This window comes from Cupressus sempervirens, chromosome 9 (assembly GCF_028749045.1).
Source record: "Cupressus sempervirens isolate cs-2001-9-10 chromosome 9, ASM2874904v1, whole genome shotgun sequence".
NCBI classification, from domain to species: Eukaryota; Viridiplantae; Streptophyta; class Pinopsida; order Cupressales; family Cupressaceae; genus Cupressus; species Cupressus sempervirens.
In genome coordinates this window covers 602,681,063-602,705,861 of record NC_143126.1, presented here as the reverse complement: position 1 = coordinate 602,705,861, position 24,799 = coordinate 602,681,063, and the positions used below count along the sequence as shown (strand labels likewise).

Genomic DNA, 24,799 nt, shown 5'->3' with positions numbered 1-24,799 from the left:
TAACCAAACTCCTAGTGTTCTCATTAACATCTTGTCATTTTGCCACCATTTCTATCATATCATCCTTGTCATATTGATTTTAATTGTAGGTACATCTTGTCAAGATCAAGAGCTACATGAACATTATTATGGAGAAGAAAGGAGAGCATAGGAGCTACATTTGAAGGAGGTTTTCTGTTGTTTACTCTCTTTTACTTCAAATTATTTTTATGTTTAGACTAGGATTATTTTCATATTTTACTAAGTTTGTGGTTCCTCTTTTATGCAAATTCAATATTTTATAGTCCTACAAGTAGAAGTTCATATAATTTGGCATTAGAGGAGTTGGTTAGCAAGATGCAGTTGCAAATATTAAGGCATCCTAAGCCTTATCATGTTGCGTGGATCCAACAGGAGCATAAGTTACTAATAAGTGAACAATGTCATGTTAAATTCAAGATTGGAAACTATTATGATAAAGTTTTGTGTGATATTATGCCTATGGGTTGTTGCCATATTTAGTTGGGTAGACCTTGGTAGTATGATAGACAAGCTTTGCATGATGGTTGATTGAATCAATATACTATTTGGGTTGATGGGAAGAAACAATTATTGTTGCCTCTAGTAGAGAAACTTGATGAGAATCATTATACCACAGTAAGAGTATGTTTGGATGAAGTAAATCAATTTGTTAAGGATACGAAGGAGCATAATGTTTGTTTTGCCTTGATTCCTACAAAGATTGAGAAATAATACAAACTTTAGCATGCGTCTGAGATTGAATCTTTGTTGACTAAATTTCAAGATATTATTTATAATAATGTATCTGATAGTTTGCATCCCATAAGAAGTATTAGTCATTGTATGGATTTGACACCTAGAGCTGGCTTGCCTAATAAAGCACCATGTAGGCTAACACCTATTGAGAATAAGGAATTGAATAGGCAAGTGCAAGAATTTATTGATAAAGGTTTGATCAGAGAATGTTTGAGTCCTTGTGTTGTACCTATTGTATTGGCACCTAAGAAGAATGGATAATGGAGAATGAGCATTGATTCTAGAGCTATAAACAAGATACATTGAAGTATAGATTCTCATTGCCTAGGATGGATGAAATTATGGATTGTTTGAGTGGAGTAAAAGATTTCAACAAGATTGATTTGAAGAGTGGATATCATCAAATCAGAATCAAAGAAGGAGATAAATGATAAATGCTTTCAAGACTAATGGAAGTTTGTATGACTGGTTGGTTATGCCTTTTGGTTTTATGAACACACCTAATACTTCCATGAGGTTGATGAGTGAGGTTTTGAAGAAATTCTTGGCTAAGTTTGCAATTTTGTATCTTGATGATGCTTTGATATTCAATAAGACTAAGGAAGAACATCTTGAACATATTAGACAAGTGTTATAAAGATTGAATGAAGAAAAAATATTGATTAATCTTAAGAAATGTTCATTTATGAAGGAAAAAATTATGTACATTGGTTTTGTAATTTCTACTAATGGTTTAAAGATAGATCTTGAAAAGGTAAAAGTTATCCTTGATTGGTCTACACCTAAAAATATTGGAGAAGTTAGATAATTGCATGGATTGGCCAATTTTTATATGAAGTTTATATGAAATTTCAGTTTAGTATGTAATTCCACGAGAGAAACTATGAGAGGAGATAAAAAGGATTTCAAGTGGACACATGGAGCACATGATTTTTTTGAAATATTGAAACACGAGGTGGTAGATTTACCTGCACATGCTTTTAATTTCACTAAGATTTTTCAAGTTGATTGTGATGCTAGTGGAATTTTCATTGGAGCTGTTTCGAGTCAAGAAGGAAGACTTGTGACTTTCTAGAGTGAGAAATAAAATGATGCTAAGAGAATGTATTCACTTTGTGATAATGAATTTTATGCTATTGTTCAAGAAATGAAGAAATGGAGATACTATTTGATGCCTAAGGATTTTGTTTAATACACTGACCATAAATCAGGTCGCAGTATTTGGGAAGTCAGAACAAGTTGAATTAGAGACACGTGAAGTGGGTAGAGTATTTACAAAATGTTTCTTTTGTGTTCAAACATAAGAATGGATAGTCTAACAAAGTTGTTGATGCTTTGAGCAAAAGAACAAATTTACTATAAAAAATGAGAGTTGAAGTACTTCATTTTGATGATTTGAAATATTTATATGAAACTGATGTTGATTTTGCAAAACTTTGGAAAGCTTGTAAGAACCAAATGATGAGTAAACAAGATAAGTGGATTGGTTATTTCATTCAAGAAGATATATTGTTTAAGGGAATTTAATTGTGCATACCTAGAGAATCTACAAGAGATAACATCATGAAGGAGAAACCTAGTGGTGGATTTGTTGGACATTTGGAATTGACAAAATAGCAAAGATGGTCTTTGACAGATATTACTAGCCTCAGATATATAAGGATGTACAGAAAATGGTTAAGAGTTGCACAATTTGTCAAACAATAAAAGGAATTAGTCAGAATTTGGGTTTGCATTCACCATTACTTATACAGAATAAATCTTGGGAAGATATCATTATAGACTTTGTTCTTGGATTGTCTAGAACTCACAAAGATAATGATTCTATTCTAGTGGTGGTTGACAATTTTTCTAAAATGGCTCATTTCATACCTTGTAAGAAGACATCTAATGCAATTCATGTGGTTGAATTATTCTTTAAGGAAGTGGTGAGATTGCATGGGTTTCCTAAGACTATTGTTTCAGATAGGGATACTAAGTTTATTGGCTATTTCCGGAGGACCCTTTGGAATAAATTAGATACTAAGCTTAAGTTCAGTTCTACATTTCATCCACATATAGATGGACAAACTAAAGTTGTGAATAGGAGTTTGAGTAACTTGCTAAGATGTTTGGTTGGAGATAAGACTACTGACTAGGATTTGGTTCTAGCAAAAGTAGAGTTTGCATACAACGGTTATGTGAATAGAAGTACTAAGAAAACACCTTTTGAGATAGTACATGGAGAACATCCTAAGGGAACTACTGAATTGAAGGATTTGAGTATTGAGATAAAGAGAAGTGTTGAAGTAGAGAAATTTGCAGATTTCATGAAGACTCTACATAAGGAGGTAAATTTTTTTTTGAAAACTAGCAATCGAGCATATAAATAGAGGGCAGATAAAGGAAGAAGACATTAAAATATTCAAGTTGGTGACGAGGTTATGGTTCATTTAAAGAAGAACAAATTCCCAGCTGGTACCTATAGTAAGTTGAAAATGAAGAAGTTTGGTCCTAGTAAGATCTTGAGAAAGTTTGATAGTGGAAATGCTTTTGAAGTTGAATTGCCAGAAGATATAGATATTTCACCAATATTCAATATTGCAAACATCTTTCAGTATTTTGAATTAGATGAGGAATTAAAAGATAACCTAGATTATCCCAAGAGGAAGACTGACATAATTGAAAAGGTTTTGGATAGTAGAGTTAGTAAGAGCACCAGAGGAAGGGAATACACAGAATACCTTATTCAACAGAAAGAAAAACCAGTTGAAGACAATTCATGGATATCACAACTTGAGTTGGATCTTTACGATTCAAGTCAAAGCATTAGGGTTTCCTGATGCGGACATCAATTTTCCTTACCCAAGGTGTTTAATGTAGGAGCATCTTGGATCAATGAGCAATCTTGCATCAACTAGAAATTATTTTATTTTCTATACATATTATGTTATTAAGTAGTAGTTGTTGCTTTTGATTTCTAGTTGTACATGGTTGACATCATGTTGAGGACCTATTTTGGATCCTTACTCGAAGAGAAAATAAGTTAATGTGCTTTGTGCTTCGAGTTTTGGGATGATTTCTTTCGTCTTTATTTCCTATGATTTCATCCAGCATAGCGTGTTATTTCTTTTGGTGTGGTTTCCTGCATTGATGTGACTTCTTACATGCTTAGGAGTCGACTCCTTGCTTGTGTAAATACCTATCCTTAGTAGTGCAAGAACAATTGATGCCCATTGATTGGGTTATGGTTTACTCCTTAAAGGCAATACCTATAATGCAATTATTGTTTGACATGTCGACTGGTGGCTTTGTTGGCTACATAAGAACTTGGAATAGATGTAAAAAAGTAAGTTAAAAAAAGTAGGAAGAAAGAAGTGGCTACATAAGAACTGGGAATAAATGTAAAAAAGTAAGTTAAAAAAAGTAGGAAGAAAGAAGATCAATAGAAGAAAGTCTCAATATTGCGAGCTTTAAGCTTTGATGTTGTAATTCATTGTTATGGCTGCAACTTGGAAGGCCTCACAACTAGGCATGTCAGATGATTAATAATATATCTTATCATGTGAGCTATATTGTCAATTAGTAAATTTGTTCATGAATTGAGTTGTCCTTGCTATTGAACATGCATTTGTTTCCATGTGTACTCTTGGCAAGTTGTTAGGTGATTGGGCACTACCTTTTCCCTACCAACCTTGCATCAGTTCTTGATATTTTTTAGCTTTTAACACTTACTCCTCAAAGGGTATGCAAATTTGTACATTATGACAAACCCTTATTTTTGACCTAAATTTTTTCATACTTTCATTCAAATTTGTGGTTTACGGGTCTGCCAATATGTAATCAATTGATTTGTCTATAAAGGTTCATCTCTTTTTGAAGTAGATGATTATTTTGTTGCCAAAGTTGAATCTAGAGATGCCCAAAAATTGTAAAAAAATAGAGATGTAGAAGGCTTGCTTAGAGATGACTTTGGTCTTTTATGCGTGATGCAGGTAGGAGACTCTCATGAGATGTTATCTAAGAGCTCGACTAGTTATCTCTACTCATTAGTTTAACTCTCATAGTTCATTGTAACTGTTCTTTCCTAAGTTAATAATAGCTCACTGAGGCTATTCTTTCCTAAATAAAATAATAACAACTAAAGAGGGACTATAATTAATAAGTACAGAAAAGGAAACCATAAAAAACTATCCAAAATAAAATGACAAATTTGTTTCCCTTCTTTGCTTTTCATGCCAAGAGTGTTTTTACTGATTCTTACAAATAAAATATATATGTCTTTTTAAGTAATAAAATAAAACTATTGCAACAAAATTCTTTTCGAAAATGCAAAATCTAATGATATACATGATTCTCCACATAGAAAAAATCCAATAAACCTTTAACAACATCACAATATAATTATTATATATATATTTTACTAACCATATAATCATTGCAATCCTCAACACTACAAGTACCAATTATATTTAAAACTAATAAAAATAAAATAAGAAATATAGATGAAAGATTAAAAATGCTTTATATAAAATACGGCCACTACATAGTAATTTGGACTAGTTCTTGAAGGGACTTAATAATGTAGAGTAGCCCAAAGAAATAGACGAAATACATATCCATGTTCTAGTTTAAACCGAAAGAGACTGATGAATAAAACACCCAATGCTTATGTGCTTGCTAAAAATCTCTATAAATCTTGGAATATTTATTCTTGCAATAAACAAATTTATAAACAATTTACCCGGAGCAATTTCTTAACATTTATAGGATAAGCCAAGCGTTTGCAGACTTACTTACTCATTGGTGTTCTCTACTAATCTCAGTCGTAGCTGTTTTTTTCGTCTATTGTTCCGAAAGCATTGGGCAAAGCCTGATCCTTGTAATTCTCCACTGTTAACATTCGGAAAGCTATTTTGAGAAAACAAAAGGTTTTGGTAAAGATTAATGGATGGAGGGAACGCGTCTTCAGGGGGTTCTATTGCAATTTTTCAGACAAAGCCACCAGGGGGACCCATTCAACAGATTCAGAGCAAGTTGAAGAAGCTGGACACCCAAATGAAGACGTGGTTAAGCAAGCAGTCTGCACCAGTTGAGGTGGCTGTGGTAACTTTCACAAATGCATTACAGGGAGGGTTTATGGGAGGACTTATGGGTACCCTCACCTCAGACATAGCGTCCTCTATGCCTCCACAGCCCGCCGGAGTTAATTCTCAGGCCATGAGTGCACTCCAGCCGGTCCAGGTAGGCTTGGGAACCCTTATTTTTCCCAATCATGTGGTTTACATAAACCCCTGCTATTGGGTTTTTTGGGTTTGCATTATGTGGTGTACGTAAACTCTTATTTACTTCACATTCTCTGTTTAGATTTTTAAATTATTTTTCTCTATAGTTTAGAGAAATTCTCGTGACTGGGTTTTTTGACTCTATAGAGATGTTTTTTCCGGTCATTTGGGTAATGGAGTTCATTCATTCTGGTCTTCTGTTTCAAAATTGTTTCAAATGTTTTCTAGGGTTTGCCAATCTTTAAAAAACAAATCTATGATACCAGGTTTTTAAAGTTTGTATTGGATCTTACTTTGAGGTAATAAAATTGTTCAGTATTTCTTTATGGACTGTAAACCTGTGGGGTTTTTTCCTATAGTTTTCTTTTAAAATCCTGGGGCTTCAAAGGGAAATCCTGGTCCGCTGGGAGCTGAATTTGTTGTGTGGGATTACATAGGAAATTTAGTGATGTTAGGTGCTAGAAGATTACTGGAGGGGACACACAATGAGGTGAGGACAAGCAACTCTCTTAGCCATCAAGGCCATAGAATTGAAAGTGACCAAGCTTCTCTTGGATGGGAACTCACAGATTATAATTAATGATATAATAAAAGAGGAGTCTGGATTATGGTACCTAAATGAATACATCTGTATGATAAAGTCCCTACCCTGATTGCAGACCGACTCTTGGCTTAACTATCCCTATAATTGTGATCTAAGTCACAAGGTTCAAATTTGAATTTGGGTTCGTCGATCATAAAATTCAAATGAAATTTGGCAAGGGTAAAAATTTGGAAAAAATAAATTTGACATTAAATTTTAGTTATATATGTTTAGGTCTTTTTAAATATAGTAATGTATCGACAAAATTGTCAAAATAGTTTAACATTGCTAAATAATATAACTAAATAACTCAATATCAGTTTAAAATTAAAAAACTATTATATTAAATATCATAAAATTCGGATGAAGTTTTGGAAAGAGTAAAAATTCGCTGAAATCTGGATGTCATGGATGAAATTCGACGAATCCTGTGGCTTAGATTGGGACCATCCCACCAGCCCATTGTGGGAGGACACACTGCCTCAGCACCTACAGAGCTTCCTCCCTTGAACCTAACTCTAAGGCCCATGCCAGAAATTCTGAATATATATCTCTATTGGTCCTAAATTCGTAGTTGGTTTTCATGAACTCCCCTCCAAGAATAATGTCTATAGTGCCAAAAACGAGGATCACCAATCTTGAAATTCCATCTCATCCGTTTGATGCTAGCTTTCCCTCTGAATGCTTGCAGTTGGTTGGGAACATCCAGGGCAAAATTTGTTTCCGTTCTGTTCTATCTCCTCCTTACAAATAGACCGACCTTGCCTTGGCTCACCTTCAAATACTGTGTAGTTACCAGGTGTGCTGCCTTTAATTCCACACAAACATACTACTTTCTTTCTAGAGACTTCCTGCTCCTCTCCGAAGGCATTAAAAAACACTCATGTTACCTTTCGCAGCTCAATCAGTGGTGGAGTTGAATTTACTCCATCTATTGCATGGCCTCCATCCTTTATGGCATACAAATACCTTGTTGCTACATCATTGCTAGCTATGATCCAGAACAGATCCTTATGGAGGTAAACCATCATTTAAATTGAATTAAAACTAGCCCGCTAATTTCCCTTAGATACAATCATATTGCTATGTGACAGCTAGGGCCATCCCCGATACCATCCCATACCTTTGAGCTCTGACCCTGCTTAGCTCCATGAATCAAACATTTTTCCATCAAGCTCTCTAAAATACTCTACCATTTCCTCTTTCTTCTGATCTCTCAAGGATACATCAACCTCTAACAACATAACAACCTCATTGGCTTCCCGCCTTCCATGCGTGACATTGAATTCCTCAAATGACTTCACCAATGACTCAATCCTACAAATATATTTATTTAAGTACCATAGTCTGAATTCTCCTTTTTTAATAATTTTCGAATCTCCTTCCAAGTGAAGCTTGGCTACTTCTAATTCTAGGGCTACCTCAATAGCTGAGGACTGCTTGAGCCTCAACCTCATTGGACATCCCTTCCAATAGACTTTTAGCACCCAGCATCAATATGTTTCCTCTACAGTCCCTCACTATAAATCCAGCTTCCGATGGGCCAGGGTTGGCTTTTGCCGTCCTATCAAGATTAATTTTTGTCCATCCAGTGTCTTGAGTTTTTCAAGACTCTTTCTTTAATTTTTAGAGGGATGTTTAACCCTTAGAGGCCTATTAACATGCTGTATGCCAATTTTTATTAATAATAAGGCAACGATTTTAATTAATAAATTGATTAAGATTTGATTCTTGGCCAAGTAGGCCTGGCTTGGTCATCGTTCCTCTTGGGGGTTGAATTGCCATATAAAAGGAAGTTAAATTTCCCCCATTTCAAACTCCCCCAATTTGACATTAGTATCAAGTGCAGGTCAAAATAAAAGATGAACAAATCAAACTCTTCTTGCAAGGCTGTGACCTAGATATAAGCAATCCAGGTTTTAAGGGATGTTGAACAACAAGTATATTCCAGACTTGGAGACACCAAGAGTTCAGATCGAACATTGAAGTAAGCCCAGACTTTATCACAATAAAATCAAGCCCAAGCATTCAAACAACAGATGTGTATTGAAATTCCTTAATTTTGGGAATAAATGAGTCCTTATAGGGTGCAAATTGCTTCCAGATTTAGGCATCAAACTCAGAATTTTATCATACACATAAAAGTATAATTTCTTTTGGCAATCCTTGTATATAAGAGGTTGTTGATACATTTTGACAAGGGATTAAATGAGGATTGTGGTTATGACTATTTAAGTTTGAAATCCTGATTCATTTGGACAAAATCAGGTTTGTGGAATCAGATACGAGTCTTGCATTTTAAATTCATTTGCATATCTTCAGTGAAAGTCTTGATTCTTTAAATATTGATCCATGCAGTTTGAGATAAAATGCAAATATGTGGCAAAATGATGTTTTGCAAGGTGAGATAAGGCTAAGGATGGGAAACATGGCTCGAGGTGAAGTGCAAGACTATAGCAAGGATCTGAAGCAAAATACAACATGAGGACTTCATGCGCCAATAAGCTACAAGGTAAAAGTCAAGTCAACATGATACAAATCCAAGTCCAAGTTTGATGCTTCCCAGATGAATGTAAAGCACAAGAACAACATCATGGACAAGTCTTCAAATCAAAGATAAAAGAGGTCATTGTAAACTTGAATTTCCCTTGGAAATCCAAGTTCAGTTGGATTAGTCTAAGTATATGCCACACTTACACGTGCAATGTTAAGTACAAGTTTGAAAGATTGTCAATGAGGAAATATCAAGATTTGGATAATCATGAAGACATCAAGATTTCAAGTACAATTGCAAGTTTAAACAAATGCAATGGAGGCTTGGTAGTGTTGAGTAACAGGAGATATTTTGTCATTATCAAGGGATATTTATTGAGCCTATATGATAAGCATGCTGAGGTGATGCCCATTTCTTCGATTAGTCAGTTATGCCAATTGTCTTAGTAGAAGAGCTCAATTATATTATGTCCATATTCATTAAATTTGCCATAAGGGGAAAAGTCAAAGAAAATTATCTTCTAAAGGAAAGATTTGGTGTAAGCCTATATGTCATTTTATTATCAGCTCTTGATTCGTAACTTCTTTTATAAGCTTCTACCTAATTAATTAGCTCTTGACTCGCGACTTTTTCCATAAGCTTCTACCTAATTAATTTTCTTATTGGCCCACAAGGTGGTACCCTATTGTAATAGGCCAACACCTAATGCTTGTAGCAGCTAGGTATACTAGGGCTTTGGTGGATTAATCTTGAGCCTTGATCTCAAATTGATTTTGGCCATACATTGTAATTAAACTACTATAAAAGGCCAAGGCCTTCTCAGTTGTAACTCATAATATTAGAATAGAATTAGATTAGATCAGCTAAGGGAGAGACTTGGAGAATTGTTGCCAAGATACTACTATGACTGCTTTCTATTCATTGTTGTGTTTGCATGGTGGATATTTGTGATTATTGTGGAATATTAGGTGGTTCTTTACATTCCTCAATTAGATTAGAATTTGCTTCAAGTAGTTTAGATTGGATGAGAGTGATTGTGTAACTATCTTTAGTGGACTTGCTTATTCCAAACCACAAGCTGATTACTGATTGTAAGTATGCCTAGCACAGTCTAATGGCATAATGATAAGCTTAACCTCAATTAGTACTTAAGATTTTCATCTATTTATTGAATTGATGAAATGGTATTATGGTAGTGACTTGAATACCTTTCAAGCATACCTCAGAAGATTGCATTAGGTGGGTGGAGTCAATGACAAGTCTGCACCCAGTAGAGTTACAAAGATATTCACAAGGCCTTGCATCCTACTATAGAAGTAGGAGTAGCTTAGATTTATAAGTTTAAGTTCATAACAAATGGGAAGTTAATAATATTTTTCATTGCATATTGTGAAGCCATACCATTCATAAGTCAAGTTGATGCACCTTAGTGAACAAGCATAAGTCTCCTTATGATATTGGCATATCATGTCATTACAATTGAGTTAAGTCCACCATTTGAAAGCACTTTGGAGTCATCGCAATGATCTTTTCTTACAATCTTTGGCATAACTGGTGTCTTTGTTCAAGAGAGAGTTATCAATTTGATATTCCACCTTGGGATATTGAGTCTTCAAATCTGCATTTTGTAGTGACATAAACATACATCAACAATACCACCTTTTGTAAGAGATCCATTATGCGTAAGACAATGCATATGCGCATTATTTATTTAAACTTTATGGATGACTAACAAAGTTAAGTCTGGCATTCTATTATTGGAATTGTTGTTTATGTGTAAACAGGTGAAATTCCGACTTTGGGATATTATAATTTTTTTTGGGGTGATGCAAAATGCATCGTCTCCATCGTTTATAGTCTTGAGCCTGATTAAATATGCAGTTGCCAATGCACCTATTCTTGGAGAGGTGTATGAATGCTTTGATACTATGCTTGAAAAAATGAAGGTTTTTATGCAATAGAAACCTATATTAATTCTATAGTGAACATATTCAGTTATTCATTGATCACTAATGGGAAGCTCAACACTCCCTTGGACATGGTTGCCTATGCATTGACATCAAAGTGGTATATGCAAAGACTTGGTAGAATTACATCTATGTAGTATGTGATGAGAACCTATTATGCTCCATTTTATGCCATATTTTATGTCTTTTAACGCACCTTCATGCTCATCCCTATATTCCATTTGCATTCAATATCTCACTTTTTTCCATTTTAAGCTTATTATGATTAAATATATGCATGTGATATTTAATATAGTTTTATGATTAAAATATGGAAAATAATTATTGATTGATTTTACTAATAATTGTTTTTATTTTAAGCCTTTGAAAATGTAGCTTGCAACTTGTGGACTTCCCGTCACTTGTTTCATAGGAACTTCCTGTTGCATTCTTCGCAGGAATCTTCATGAGAATCTTCTTGTCACCTGCACTTCTTGCCATTTCAGCTCCTTTCACTGCCACATGGATTTCTTTCTCCATGATTATCCACTCCAGTACTGGGTATATTATCACACCACCAACTTAGTGCATGCCTCCTTCCAATGACCACATTTACTAAGTTATCTTGAAGTTGCACTGAATTTGGCTTATACAACTGCATACATCAGCATTCAAACAGACATTTTGATCTTGACCTCCACCTTAACAACTGAAATTATTAAAGGGCTCATATTTCTGTTTCAAAATTTCATCAACACCATATCTCATGTTGTTTGGAAGCTTGTGGTGGAGGACGCATTCGCTGGCTGCATGGAGGATGTGCTATGGGGGAATCTACAGATATTGCCTTTCCTATTCTCATCTATTGTTTTAACAAAATCATTGTAATCTATGGCCAGCGAAATAAGTCCCACGTGAAACATTTCTGTTTGTTAGTCATGGGTAAAATATTTTATACCATTTTAGATCATGGTTATAGAGTTGATCTATATAAGTTATATAATGTCAACTACAAGGGGGGTAGATTATTGAAGGCAGTCTTTTGGTGTGAACATATTTTCTGTATGCAGATTTTGTATCACTATTTTGTGATGAATAAAACAAGTGCTTCTACTGATTTATGTGGAGAAATGCTTTCACTCCATCCTCACCTGCAGACCACGGAGCAAGGCCCACTTCCTGGTGATACACAGTGACATTTATTTCTTTTTACTGTTAATGTTTCTATATGTTATTTATTTTCTGTGTGATTTAAATGTCTCCAGTGTTTTCTTTCTGTGCGTAATTGTCTTATGGTTATTTACAATCTGGTTTAAAACTGATTTTTATCAGACAGTTATTTCAGGTATTGATATTCCGTTAATGTTGTTGTGTCTATTTGAAGCGTAAGTGAGTTATATTCCTTGTTATAAGTGAGTTTTCTGTTGGCTATGGCAGTTCCCATCACAGCTTTTGACAGAAAGCAAAAGTAGGCAGATTGTACTCACTTAGGGAAGTTATGTTTGTTCTAGCACATTTCATCCCCAACTTATTTTATTGCTTTTCTCCCTTCGGTTTACTGCCACAATACCTCTCGCAAGCTTACGATCCCCGGAGTGGCACGTAGATGAAACTGCATCTTGTTATTAAACATTAAATCCATTTCACTCTTTACCCCGATTTTGGCCTACAAGGATGTTGAATTGAAGTTAGGGTTTATGAATGCTATACAAAAGCTGTATGATTCTATAGAGGATATAAATTTGCCACTTCTAAAGGTTATTTTGAGGAGGACGAGTTAGATAAGGAGACTATGGCAAGGATGGCCCAATTTTGTGGTGGACTATGCATGGGCTTATGTAATTTGACGTCCTCTCTAGCCATTCATAGGCTGTTACAAGATTCTATTTTTTGGTTGCTGAGAGGAATAGGTCAACGTGTAGGTCGTTTACTCCATTGAGGGGAACATGCTTACCTCTAGGAGAGCAGATAAGCTCATGGCTTTGCATAGTGTTTTACATCACATTGATCGCTACACACTTAGATACAATAAGAGTTCAACATTACAATGGGATTTACAGTGAGATGAGGCAGCACAGGTCAATTATTATGCTGCACATGCATGGCTTGTTGATATTGGTTTGAAGGAGCTTGAGCATATTGTATAGTTCTACTGGATTTCGATTTCACTTATGGCCATTTTATAATTGTGAACATTTGTCATTGTAATCATTATTAATTTTTTTTGAATATAATATAACTTTCGTCTTTTACATTTTTATTGCTAATGTTTATTTGTTTAAAATTCAAATTTTTTGTTGTAATCATGGCTATGTGCTTACAACTTTACTTTTTAGTAGTTTAATACTAGGCCAAAGTGTCATTTGTAAGTTTGATAGCTATACATCTTTTACAACTAGTTTTTCAAGTTTTATATGTATTTGTATTATTTGCTACTACCCTTTTCGTCTTCCCTCTGTTGTCCCCAAACTTAGGCCCTTGGCTGCCTTATTCCTAAAACTTGTCTCCTTGGCTCCTGCAAGAAAGTTTGCGGAACTATGTGTTGACGTAATTGGAAAAGTATGTCTATTTCAAGAAACTAAATATAAAAATAATTTGTTACTGATATGGGGATATTCTTGAGATATAAATATATGAATATATGGAGTAAATAATTGATTAATATTGTCTTAAAAACATTTTTCCAAAAATCTAAGAGATTTTTCTCAACATCTTTTAGATAGATGCATTTAAGTTGTCTATACTAGTAAACAACTTATTTTGCTCTCATTTTATCTTTTTTCAAAAAAATTAAAGAAAATATAATGCTTAAAATAATGGGAAAACTTGTGTATTTTATGCAATAAAATAACATTTAAAACTATGATTTTTGGGATTTATAATAGGTTGTGGCCACAGTAATTTTTATTAATATTAAAATTGGTATATTTACACCCCTCTCAAGTGCAGGCACTGGGGGGAAAGAGAACCCGAGTGTAGCCCGAGACTTATGCAGTCCTGATATCACGAGTACATCAATTATCTGCCCTGGATTAATAGTCATCTTAGTAGCCTAAGTAGCTTTCCTTCACAAATACATATCCAAATTGGCACATGCAGCTTAGCTCCTTACAACACCATTGTCCTATAGGCAAGGAAAATACGGGAATTGAGAATTACATCGTATAGGAGTCATCATATTGACATTTTTTGGTGACTGCCTTTGATCAGTTTTCTTCATCCTTGTTGGTTGCTCCTCCGTTGTAGCCAGAAGTAACCTTTCAAAAGAAAAGCTTCCTACAGTCAACTGAGATCAAATTGTTAGTGTTAATTAAAAATGGCATTAAGTGTATCCATATTCATCATACATGAAATAAATCAAGACCAGAAAGTTGCGATATGAATAACCCAAATAAATATCATTATAATGAAGTCAGCAGAGTGCATAACTCAGGTGACAACAGAGCCAAGCCAACATATGTCATCTAAAGCATACTCCAACCCCTTAAATCCTTGTAACCTAAAAAATCTCGTCTTTGGATTAGCATGGATAACCTGCTATCTATATATATGTTTATCACAAGATAAGAGATTATCAAGGTTACAACAATGAAAGGGGAAAGAAATAAAGTTTATCCAAGTAACTTTAGACGAGAAACCAAATATCTCAGATGAAACCCGGATGTCCATAGCAGGGGATGAAGATCATAAGATAATCAGTTACAGACATTAAATGAGCAACCATGATGTTGTATCACCATTTCGTCTTATAATTGTAAATGTGTTAGCTAGCGAAGGAATACCAACATTTACTAATTGAAATGCAGTAATTGCCTTCTGAGAAGGCCAGTAATCTGTCATAATTTTTTCCCTAAACTCATAAAAATGTAGCAGAACTTAACCAAGCTTACCTCAATATGAAAATATAAGCAGAGCTGAAAGGAACAAGTCTAGAAAATCAAATGAAAATGTATAATTGATCTTTAAAGGAAGAATAATATGTAGCTTCTCCTTATTGTTAAAACCAAATTATCATAAGAGAGTAAGAGCTGCATCAGGACTTAAAGCAGAAACAAAAGCCCAACCACACAATGGTCACAACATTAACATTATCCGTGAGTAATGCTGGTGTGAAAACAACAGTGCCTAAAACAGAAGGGCCCCTTGTAATGTGATCACTGGAAATCACATACATGAACTGCATGCTTATTAGGACTTGAGGTAAATCAGTCTTGCAGCAAACCATACAATGTTCATCTATAAATGAATGTATAATTATATCTTATATCTATATCTATATCTATATATGTGCATGTGTGTACGTATGTATTGTATAATTACACCTGTATGTATTAAACCAAACAGAGAACCAAAAAGAGAAACCCTCAAAGGGTCATATCAGAAAATTTAGAACCACTATGGTTTTTGTTCAACCCATGACAAAAGTCATAATTTTTGGTTTAGGATAATATGCAAAAGCTAAAAAGGAGCATTAGTAATATGTGCGATACTGAATTCCAACAATGGTAAAATATGTCAATGATAGTTGTGTAAATGTAAGTACCTGCTTATAAAAGTATTTGTATCTATTTTAATATATTAATTATGAGTTTCCCAAAATGAAAATACGCAAGATTTAATGTTCAGAACCATTCACTGAAGGGCAGGACACTCTAGGAAAGAGTGCAAATCTAGGAAAATCTGTAAATCATAACACCTTTACCTACTAACAAATGTGTGTACACATAAAAGGGATTACTCCCTCTCATCTGCACCCAAATAATCAAAAAGCATATGTGGTATCATTAGAAGATCATATTAAAATGTGATGACCGCTTAATTTAAGGACTAGGAATAGGGAACACATTTATCCACACCATCTGTTCCTAGGCGCATTAATGATGATAGGTGAATCTCCTTAATTTATAGTGCCTGCATTTTCAAATTTCTGCTTAATTTGAGATCTTCTATTAAGGTTTGTATTTCAGCAAGGTTGGTGGCAGTGCCCTTTAAGGGACATGATAGTGATGCTTCCTCCTCACCTTTACTATTATGAATAACACATCCTATGCCCGCCTTCCCTGAGTTACCTCTGGAGGCTCTATGGAAGTTTGAGTGTCCACGTGCACTCTTGTCTAGCTTTTATCTTGTCACTATTTTGAGCACCAATAAATGTGGAAATTTCAAACCTTCCCATTTGTTCCTAATTATCCTATCCCACCATGTCATAGAGAATTCAAATTTAGGTTTGCTAAGAGTTCTGATGTTCATTATTTCAGTTATGCTGGCATTAATCTTATTGTCAAGTTGTTCTACTAGGAAATGCTTGTCTTTGAGTATTCTCATATTTCTCTCTTTCCATAATTCCCAGATTAAGATAGAGGGGGAGATTGTCCATAAGGGATTGAAGATACTGCCTTTATGCAGATTAGGCCATCCTTGGAATAGATTCAGAATGTTATCTGGTAATGCTGAGATTCATCCCAATTTCCACAAAGACATTGCCAACAATGATAAGTGTAGTTACAACTCGAGGATATGATCTGTGTTTTCCTGATTATTTTCACACAAAGGACGTCTACTTGGTCCTTTGTAACCCATTCTAGTGAATTTGTCTGCTGTGAGAATTTTTCTATGTAGGGCCAACCATGCAAAAAGGCTTGCCTTTGGTAAGCAGTTTTTGTCCCAGCATAGGTGGAGTGGGAGGCTAGATTTGGGCCTGAGGAGCCTTTTCAATACGATATTGAATCCATCTTTTGTGTTATTAGTACTGGTTTTTGAGCCCATCCATATAAGACTATCCTTATTCATGTTAAAGCAGGTTGTTCTATTACTAAGTATTTCTTGGAGCCTGAGTTTTTCTTCTCTGGGGGTAAAGTTTTTCCATTTCCAATGTAATAGATAATCCTTCACAGGCAAGGTTATATAATCTTTGACATACTTGCCCCATTGGGCTTCAAGGACTCTTCTAGATGTATCCACACTAGGATTGTGAATTTTCCCATATCCACCCCAGGAGTCTTCCCAGAAGAGTGCAGACTCTCCTTTGCCTAGATCCCATTTTAAATAATTATGAATATGATGCCTACAATCCATCATGAAATTCCAGACTCTAGAATGTTTTGGAGGATTTGATGATCTGAAAAGAGTGATAGGGTCCCCCCCCCCCTTTTAAGTACTTATTCCTCAAGATTCTAGTCCATTTCAATTCCGGTTTGGAATACATACCCCATGCTAGTCTGGCCCCTAAGGCTTTGCTTTGTTCTTTAATTTTTTTAAGACCTAGGCCACCTTCTTCATTGGGTCTACACATGTCATTCCATGCCATAAAGGCTAATCTCTTTTTATCTTCAGCTTCTTGCCAGAAGAAAGTTCTGAGGATCTTATTGTCTATTCTATTAGCTGGTTGGGGAATGCAGGATAGTTCATAAATGGGTATGGATGCCACAACTGATTTCTGCATGGTAGCTTTCCCTGCTGATGAGAGCCACCTTCCTTCAACATCTAAAACTATTGAGATAATTAATTTTCATAAATTTGTGTCACTTTGGATATCAGTAATTACAAATTTCAAAGTAAATAATTATTTAAATTATAGACAAAAGACATCTTAAATACATACTATCCCAAAGCACCAAATACTAAAGATGTCTCTTGATGTCTTCTATATAGATGCATTTAAATGTCTATGCTTCAATGCAACTCAATTTCGAGTGCACCATTTTGGCATATTGAAACCCGTTCTAAAATGCATTATGACAGACTGCCATAGTGTTTGCCAAGATTCTAATGTAACTTAGATATAATCCTGCCGTTATGGATTATTGAAATTGTCATAAGCGTCATTTTCCTACATTATTAATAAGGATAATATGCCTTAAACATATTTGTTGATAATGTGGACTGATTGGAATACAACATTAATTGTGATCTGTTTTAGATTGTAATCACTGTTTAACATTAAGGTGGTAATCACTGCCACTAAAATTATCGTTCTCATTAAGATTATTATTGCTGGAAGCAATTAGGTTAAGGAATTAAGATATATGGAAAGACACCTTTCTTCAAAAAAGACATGATGGCAGCAAAGGCACATCCCTTTGTCCCTCCGAAGGGATATATATGTACAGTCTCTTGTTGATGGAAGGGCATCGATAAGAAGCAAGGAAAAGAAAATACAAATGACAAATATATTATAGTGATCTGATACAGCTACAACAGCATCAACAAGCACAAAAGGCGATTGTATTATTGTGATATGATAAACTACAGCAGCAACGAAGAGTGTGAAAGGCAATCGGCATTCCTCACCCTTCAGCAGATAGTCTCATACCCTTCAACAGATAGTCTCATATGGTGATACAAATATCAGATCAGAAGCAGTTACTAAAAGTATACGATAAGTCAATATCCACATGTGGGTATTTCAGAATTATTATTTTAGCATCTGGCTGTCTGATAATCACTTTTGTGGAATTTATAGTACCTATATGATATTTGTCATCTTCTATATATGTTTATGATTAGATGTACAATGTATGTTTCAAAGGTTTGTTAGTAAACCTCTATTATTATAGGGGAAAGGAGGTGTAAGGGATAGGGGAATCATGAAGATTGCCATCTAGTTAGGATACCCCGAGTGGATCATGTTGCCTGCCACCAAGGCCAAGAGGGCCAAAGCTTTGGGTTTGGGCTTAGATAGCACAATCAAGGAACTTTTATTATGACTTCCACTCTGACTCTAGAGTCTATAGTGATGACTATTAAAGTTAGGAGATGAAGGATGGATAGCGAAAGAAAGGGCAAGCTACCCACTAGGTAAGATACCTTGAGTGGATGTCCACGTGGCCCAGCTTTGGGGCCAAGAGTGCCAAAGTTCTGCTCTTGGACTTGTTGTGACCTTTTCATGCATCACCCCTTTGTAAATGGGAACCTCTTCACATTTTGTCCACTTGTTGTCTGTGTTCGGTTCCTAGTAGGTTAGGCATAGTTTCTCAAAGGTTCTAAATGTTTTGAATGGGTGTTGATGATTAAGATAAGCTGGAATTAAGTGTCATCTGCCATTGGCTTTGAGGGATAAGAAAAATTGGTGAAATATGGGAAAGGGATAATGTGATATCCCTGTCAATATTAGTACCATATAATATAAATAAGTAATAATTTAATAACATAATTATGATTTATTATAATCCTATTATAATATTGCATAATATATTACTTTTGAAATATGAGAATTTAAATATTATTATTAATAATATATAAAGTAAATATATTATGCAATAGTATTAAAATAATATTAATTAATATAGGCAATAGCCTACAACACAACCTAACTTGTGAGCCTCTCATGTGGGAGGTCTTGGGTTCGAGTCTACTCAAGCTTAACACATCAAAATATAATTAACTACAACAAATAATAATAATGAATCTAGGCTTCACCCCATTATCGATAAAAATAATAATAATTAATTATAATAATATTAATAATAATAATATATATTAATAGTAATATATATTAATAATAATATATTTTATATTATTATTAATATAATATATATTATGCTATACGTATAATTAATATAATTGATATGAGTAAATCATTAATATAATACAATATTTATGAAAATACATGGCTCTTAATAAAAAAAACTACATATATAGAAAAGTAAATTTTGTTTCTGGATTTGATTGTGTGTGTTTTTCAGCATCAACATTTTGGATCACACTCTGTTATCCATCATATCTCACTATTCTTGCATTCTCCCATCCTTATGATGGATCACAAAGTGTGATCCGAAACGTTGATGCTAAAAAACACATACACAACCAAATCTAGAAACAAAATTTACTTTTCAAATGGATTGTGGAAATCTGATAATATTATATATATAGAGTTTTAACATTGAGAGTTGAGGATTCAGATAGGAAGAAATAAAGATCTTTGGACTGTAAAAGCGTAAATGGAAAAATCTAAAATAAATAATTTAATGTCCTGGCATGGGACGTTAAAAATGGTATCAGGGCCTTTAGCCTACCATCCTGTTGGTATTAATGGGCAATATCCAGATTCATTAGAATATATTTTGAACTCTCTATATTGGAGAATTTATTAAAAAAAAAGTTGTCAAGAATCGTTACAAGTTCGCATCCTTAACACTGTTTTATGATTTGTCATATTAAGTTTCGTCCGCATGGTTTATGAGCAGACCAGTTGAACAAATTGGCAAGTTTTCCTGCAACGAAAAAAAGAAGAAGAAAAAATTAATCCTCGAGCTTTCACGGACACATGGTTTCTGAGAAGACTTTTGTCTATTTTTGTTGTTGTGAAGGTCGGCGTGTTTCTCTAAGTCTCTCTGTTTCATGCAGATTGCATGGTCAGACGACGCGCCTTTGCTGCCTAGTCCAAAAGTCAAATCAACCAAATCCTTTTACTTGCTGGTATTATAGTGACTGTAGTCGCCTTAATTGTCTGTCGGGCGGCTATTTATTAAAGTCCAGATTTTTATTGCCGTATTCTTACTTCGGAGACTGTATACAGAGAGTATTTTTGCGTATCTTGCAAACATATTTGCTGAAGCCATATAAAGATTATTGGGTTATCAAGCCGTTGAAAATTATACTTCAGGAATACTAAATGATTTGAATAGTAAGTTTGGGCATTGAAATGAATATCTGCCTTTAAAGTGTAAATGATTTAGCTAAGAGTATAAGACTGTAATTGTTGTAGTTAAGTGCTCACACACAAGCCAGGCATTTCTTATTCCGCCCAGTCTGGACTGAAAAGGGCTTGATAATATCTGTGGAGAAGTCACGACAAGAGATGTTTACTTGCAGACACAGGTTGAGAAGCAAATATGCCGTGACACTCAATGTTTATGAAATTATTCCAAATAGTTTGTCACAGTCTTTAGAGGAGCTGTTGTAGGTGCAACTGTCACTTCAGATTTGTCATTGCTATTATATAAATTTCCTTCACTGGGTCGATTCTGGACAATTATAAGATCTGTTGCATCATTGACATGATGCTGACTCATTAAAAGCCATATCAAAACAGGAGAGTGCAACAATAATCACTGATTAATGTTGAAGACTTCGATTTGAGTTGACTGGCCCGGTGCGGAATATGTAAATAATACAAGCCAACGAGCAATGAAGCAATCATCAAATAAGTCATCAATCATCGAATCACCTATTGTTGGATCATCAGCATTTCACAAAGATATTTATTATTATACCATAAAGTAATTAAATAAATATCTGAGGTCTCTATAGATCACCGAGTATCAGTCATATCACAGATACACCAGAGACAATGAAGACTTTCAGAGCACAATAGTATATACAACATTTGCATTACGAAAGACCAGTAACAACAATAACTTCACTGGTATTACAGACCACTCTACAGTGATCCTTGATACTTATTTCAGAATTGGTTTTGTTATTAAATTCAGAAAATGTGTAAAAAAAACGAAGGAAAATACAGGGAACTAGCCTGCAATAGAGAAATTTAAATAAATTAAGGAAGGTCCCAGCAGATTCACCGTTCACCCATTTGAATTGGATACATTGAGTATAAAAATAGAGGTTTATAAATACAGTGGTACAAACAGCCCATACAACTGATAATTGACAACAACATACAGAGCTATCAAAGTCTAAATAAATACATCCAGTTACCTGTGTCTGGTATATCCAGTTATTGATTCAGCAGCAGAGAAGGAAAAACACTCTGTTAATAACACATGACTTATGCAGCTCTGAGGTAAGTGCATATCCAATCATCTATCATCAATTTACTCCAATTATACTATGCTCTGACCTGTTATAATTCTGTCTGGAAGAAAAAGAACAGGGATGCAATACGGGAAAGGCTTGTGTAAGTCCAACCAATTGGTTATTCTGAGATGGGTAGGATCAGTGTCCCTATAGTTGCCTTGAGGTCATTCCAAGATGGGATCGTGGGCTTGGATCCACAGAAACCTTGAGGAAGATCATTGAGTTTGGTGTCAAAGCGACCTGTTGCATCTTAGCATTCCTTCTAGACTTGATTCATAATTGGAATAAAATGACCTTTTTCAATTCACTTATAGTTTATTAGTTACCTATAAAGGTAGCTATAGAGAGAGAACAAAGGCGTATTCAGACTAGTCCAATCAATTGGTTACTCCGAGATGGGTAGGATCAATGTCCCTATAGTTGCCTTGAGGTTTGACCAAGATGGGATCAAGTTGCCTTGAGGTCATTCCAAGATGGGATCGTGGGCTTGGATCCATATAAACCTTGAGGAAGACTGTTGAGTTTGGTGCCTAAGCAATATGTTTACATCCTAAGTGTTCTTCTTGACTAAAGAATGATGATAAGTGCAAAACAAGCGCTCTCCTAAGTAAGCCACCTTGTGTGGAAGTATGGGATTAGCTTGGAATAAATTATCTTGACTCACATTTTCTTGAAACTTATATATACGTGTACTAATGATCACTTGTGGCTGCAGGATTCTATTGAAGTAAATTTCTTCTCGACTCTAGTGAATTATAAAGCATTCATGAAGAATGCATGTATTATGTGTTTACATTGTGTCTGCACTGTGTTTTCATGCATTCACGTGTCTGCTTCGTGTTTTCATGTGTCTTCTTCGTGTCTTTGCATTCATATGTCTACTCTGTGTATGCTTTGTGTTTTCATGCATTATGATGTATACTAAATCTTCGTGCATCCAATTATATACTTAATATGATGGTTCTGCAAAAAAAGTTATATATATATATATATGATTTTTGCGCGAGGACAAGCCAAATCTAAGAGGGGAGAACTGTGATATCCCCGTCAATATTAGTACCATATAATATAAATAACTAATAAATTAATAATATAATTATGATTTATTATAATCCTATTATAATTGCATAATATATTACTTTTGAAATATGAGAATTTAAATATTATTATTAATAATATATAAAGTAAATATATTATGCAATAGTATTAAAATAATAATACTAATAATAATATACATTAATAAAAATATATTTTATATTTTTATTAATATAATATATGTTATCTTATACGTATAATTATTATAATTGATATAATTAAATCATTAATATATTACAATATTTATGAAAAGACACGATTCTTAATAATAAATATTAATAAAACATATATTTTATATTTTTATTAATATTATATACGTTATGTTATACGTATAATTATTATAATTGATATAATTAAATCATTAATATAATACATTGAGAGTTGAGGATTTAGATTGGAAGAAATAAAGATCTTTTGGACTGTAAAAGCGTAAATGGAAAAATATAAAATAAATAATTTAATGCCCTGGCATGGGACATTATTGATAAATCTTTCTAAAGGCCTTTTAGTGAAGTTTTAAGTTCTTTGACAAACTCGCTATTTTTAGTAATTTCTATTTTTAGTAAGTTTCACTGCATCCCCATTTGGCCTAATTTTGATTTTAGAAAAACTTACTACTTTTAGTTTCATTGTGTCTCTGTTTGCCCTAATTCTGAGTTTGGACAAATTTACTATTCTTAGGAAGTCTTTTTATGGCAACAAGTGAGCATCGATTGCATAGGAAACAAAGAATGCCCAAATCTAGGTTGGTTGAAGTAAAAGGCTAAATTGAGGAAAATGGCTAAAGTGTGAGAAAAATCCTTTCGTTGCATACTAGATGCGCCCAAGAGAGAAATTTATAACAGTGAAGGAATTCTCTTCTAAGAGGAAATCCTCCATCCCAAAAGTACACACTTGAGCGCTAATCCTCTTTGGCGAAGGATTTTCCCTTTCAAACAAAAATCCACCTCCTTGTCTAAAATGTGCCCAAATCAAAGAATGCATGAAATGACAAAATGTGGTATAGTATGTGAAAATTCCCTCCCCATGACTGATATGCACCCAATATTGACTAGCAAAAAAGGGAATTTAAATGCCCAATATGGTAACAAAAGGGGTCTAACACATGGAAATCAAGGAATGGATGGTTTTAAACTTTTTTTAGCAACATGTGGGGGGCCATTGGTATGACAAGCCAGATTCATACCAAAATGGTAGTCAAAAGAGTATTTTGGAAAGCATTAAATTAAGTTGCTAAATTTACCCTAGTGCCATTTTAGCTGCTGGTGGGTGAATTCTCTAAATAATGGAGGGAAGAGTTTCATTTCTCACATTGCAGATTGAGGAATTGGAGGCAAGATCTTGTGAGTTGTTAGAAGAGAAGCACTTTGGGTTGAATTTAGCAGTCAGAAAGTTCTCTTCTTCTGAGGTTCAAGATCATTACAAAGTTTGGAATGAGAAGTATAAAATAATTTTGTTGATAGATTTAAAGTTCTTGGACGCAATTCGTATGTTAATTATTTTTGTTTTGTAGGGAGTTGGATGGTAGAATCAAAAGCAGCCAACATTTCAAGACAAGCACAAATAAAAAGTGAGCTTAGAGGATTTCTGCCAAAGTTGTATGTCGTATCAAAAGTGGAAGGAAGTTAGTGACCCCAGCCTTGGAAATCTCAATCTGAATGAATTAAAAAGAAGAATGTTTGGCCATCAAGGATACTTTCCATCATCCCTAGCTAAAAAGTCGACCAAAAGTGGAATTGTAGCTGCAATTGGTTTTCCTCTTGCATTACAGAGTCTGGATTTGATTGTTGAATGTGCAAAGTATGTTGATTCTGAGCAAAGATCAATTTTGGCTCTTGACAATAAGTTGTTGGCAAATCTCACCCCAAAAGCAATTGCTGAAAGCGTACAAGATTCCAACGTA

At 34.3% G+C, this 24,799-nt stretch overlaps 1 protein-coding gene across 1 annotated transcript in view; it reads left to right on the top strand.

The window, feature by feature from the left end:
* The first annotated feature begins 5,529 nt into the window (after positions 1-5,529).
* LOC149540123 (chloroplastic import inner membrane translocase subunit HP30-1-like) overlaps positions 5,530-24,799 on the top strand; it is a 32,340-nt gene continuing 13,070 nt past the window's right edge. The window contains exon 1 of the mRNA XM_089801308.1: positions 5,530-5,979. Coding sequence (XP_089657434.1) covers positions 5,683-5,979 — 297 coding nt within the window. The 5' untranslated portion in view covers positions 5,530-5,682. The remainder of the gene's footprint in view (positions 5,980-24,799) is intronic.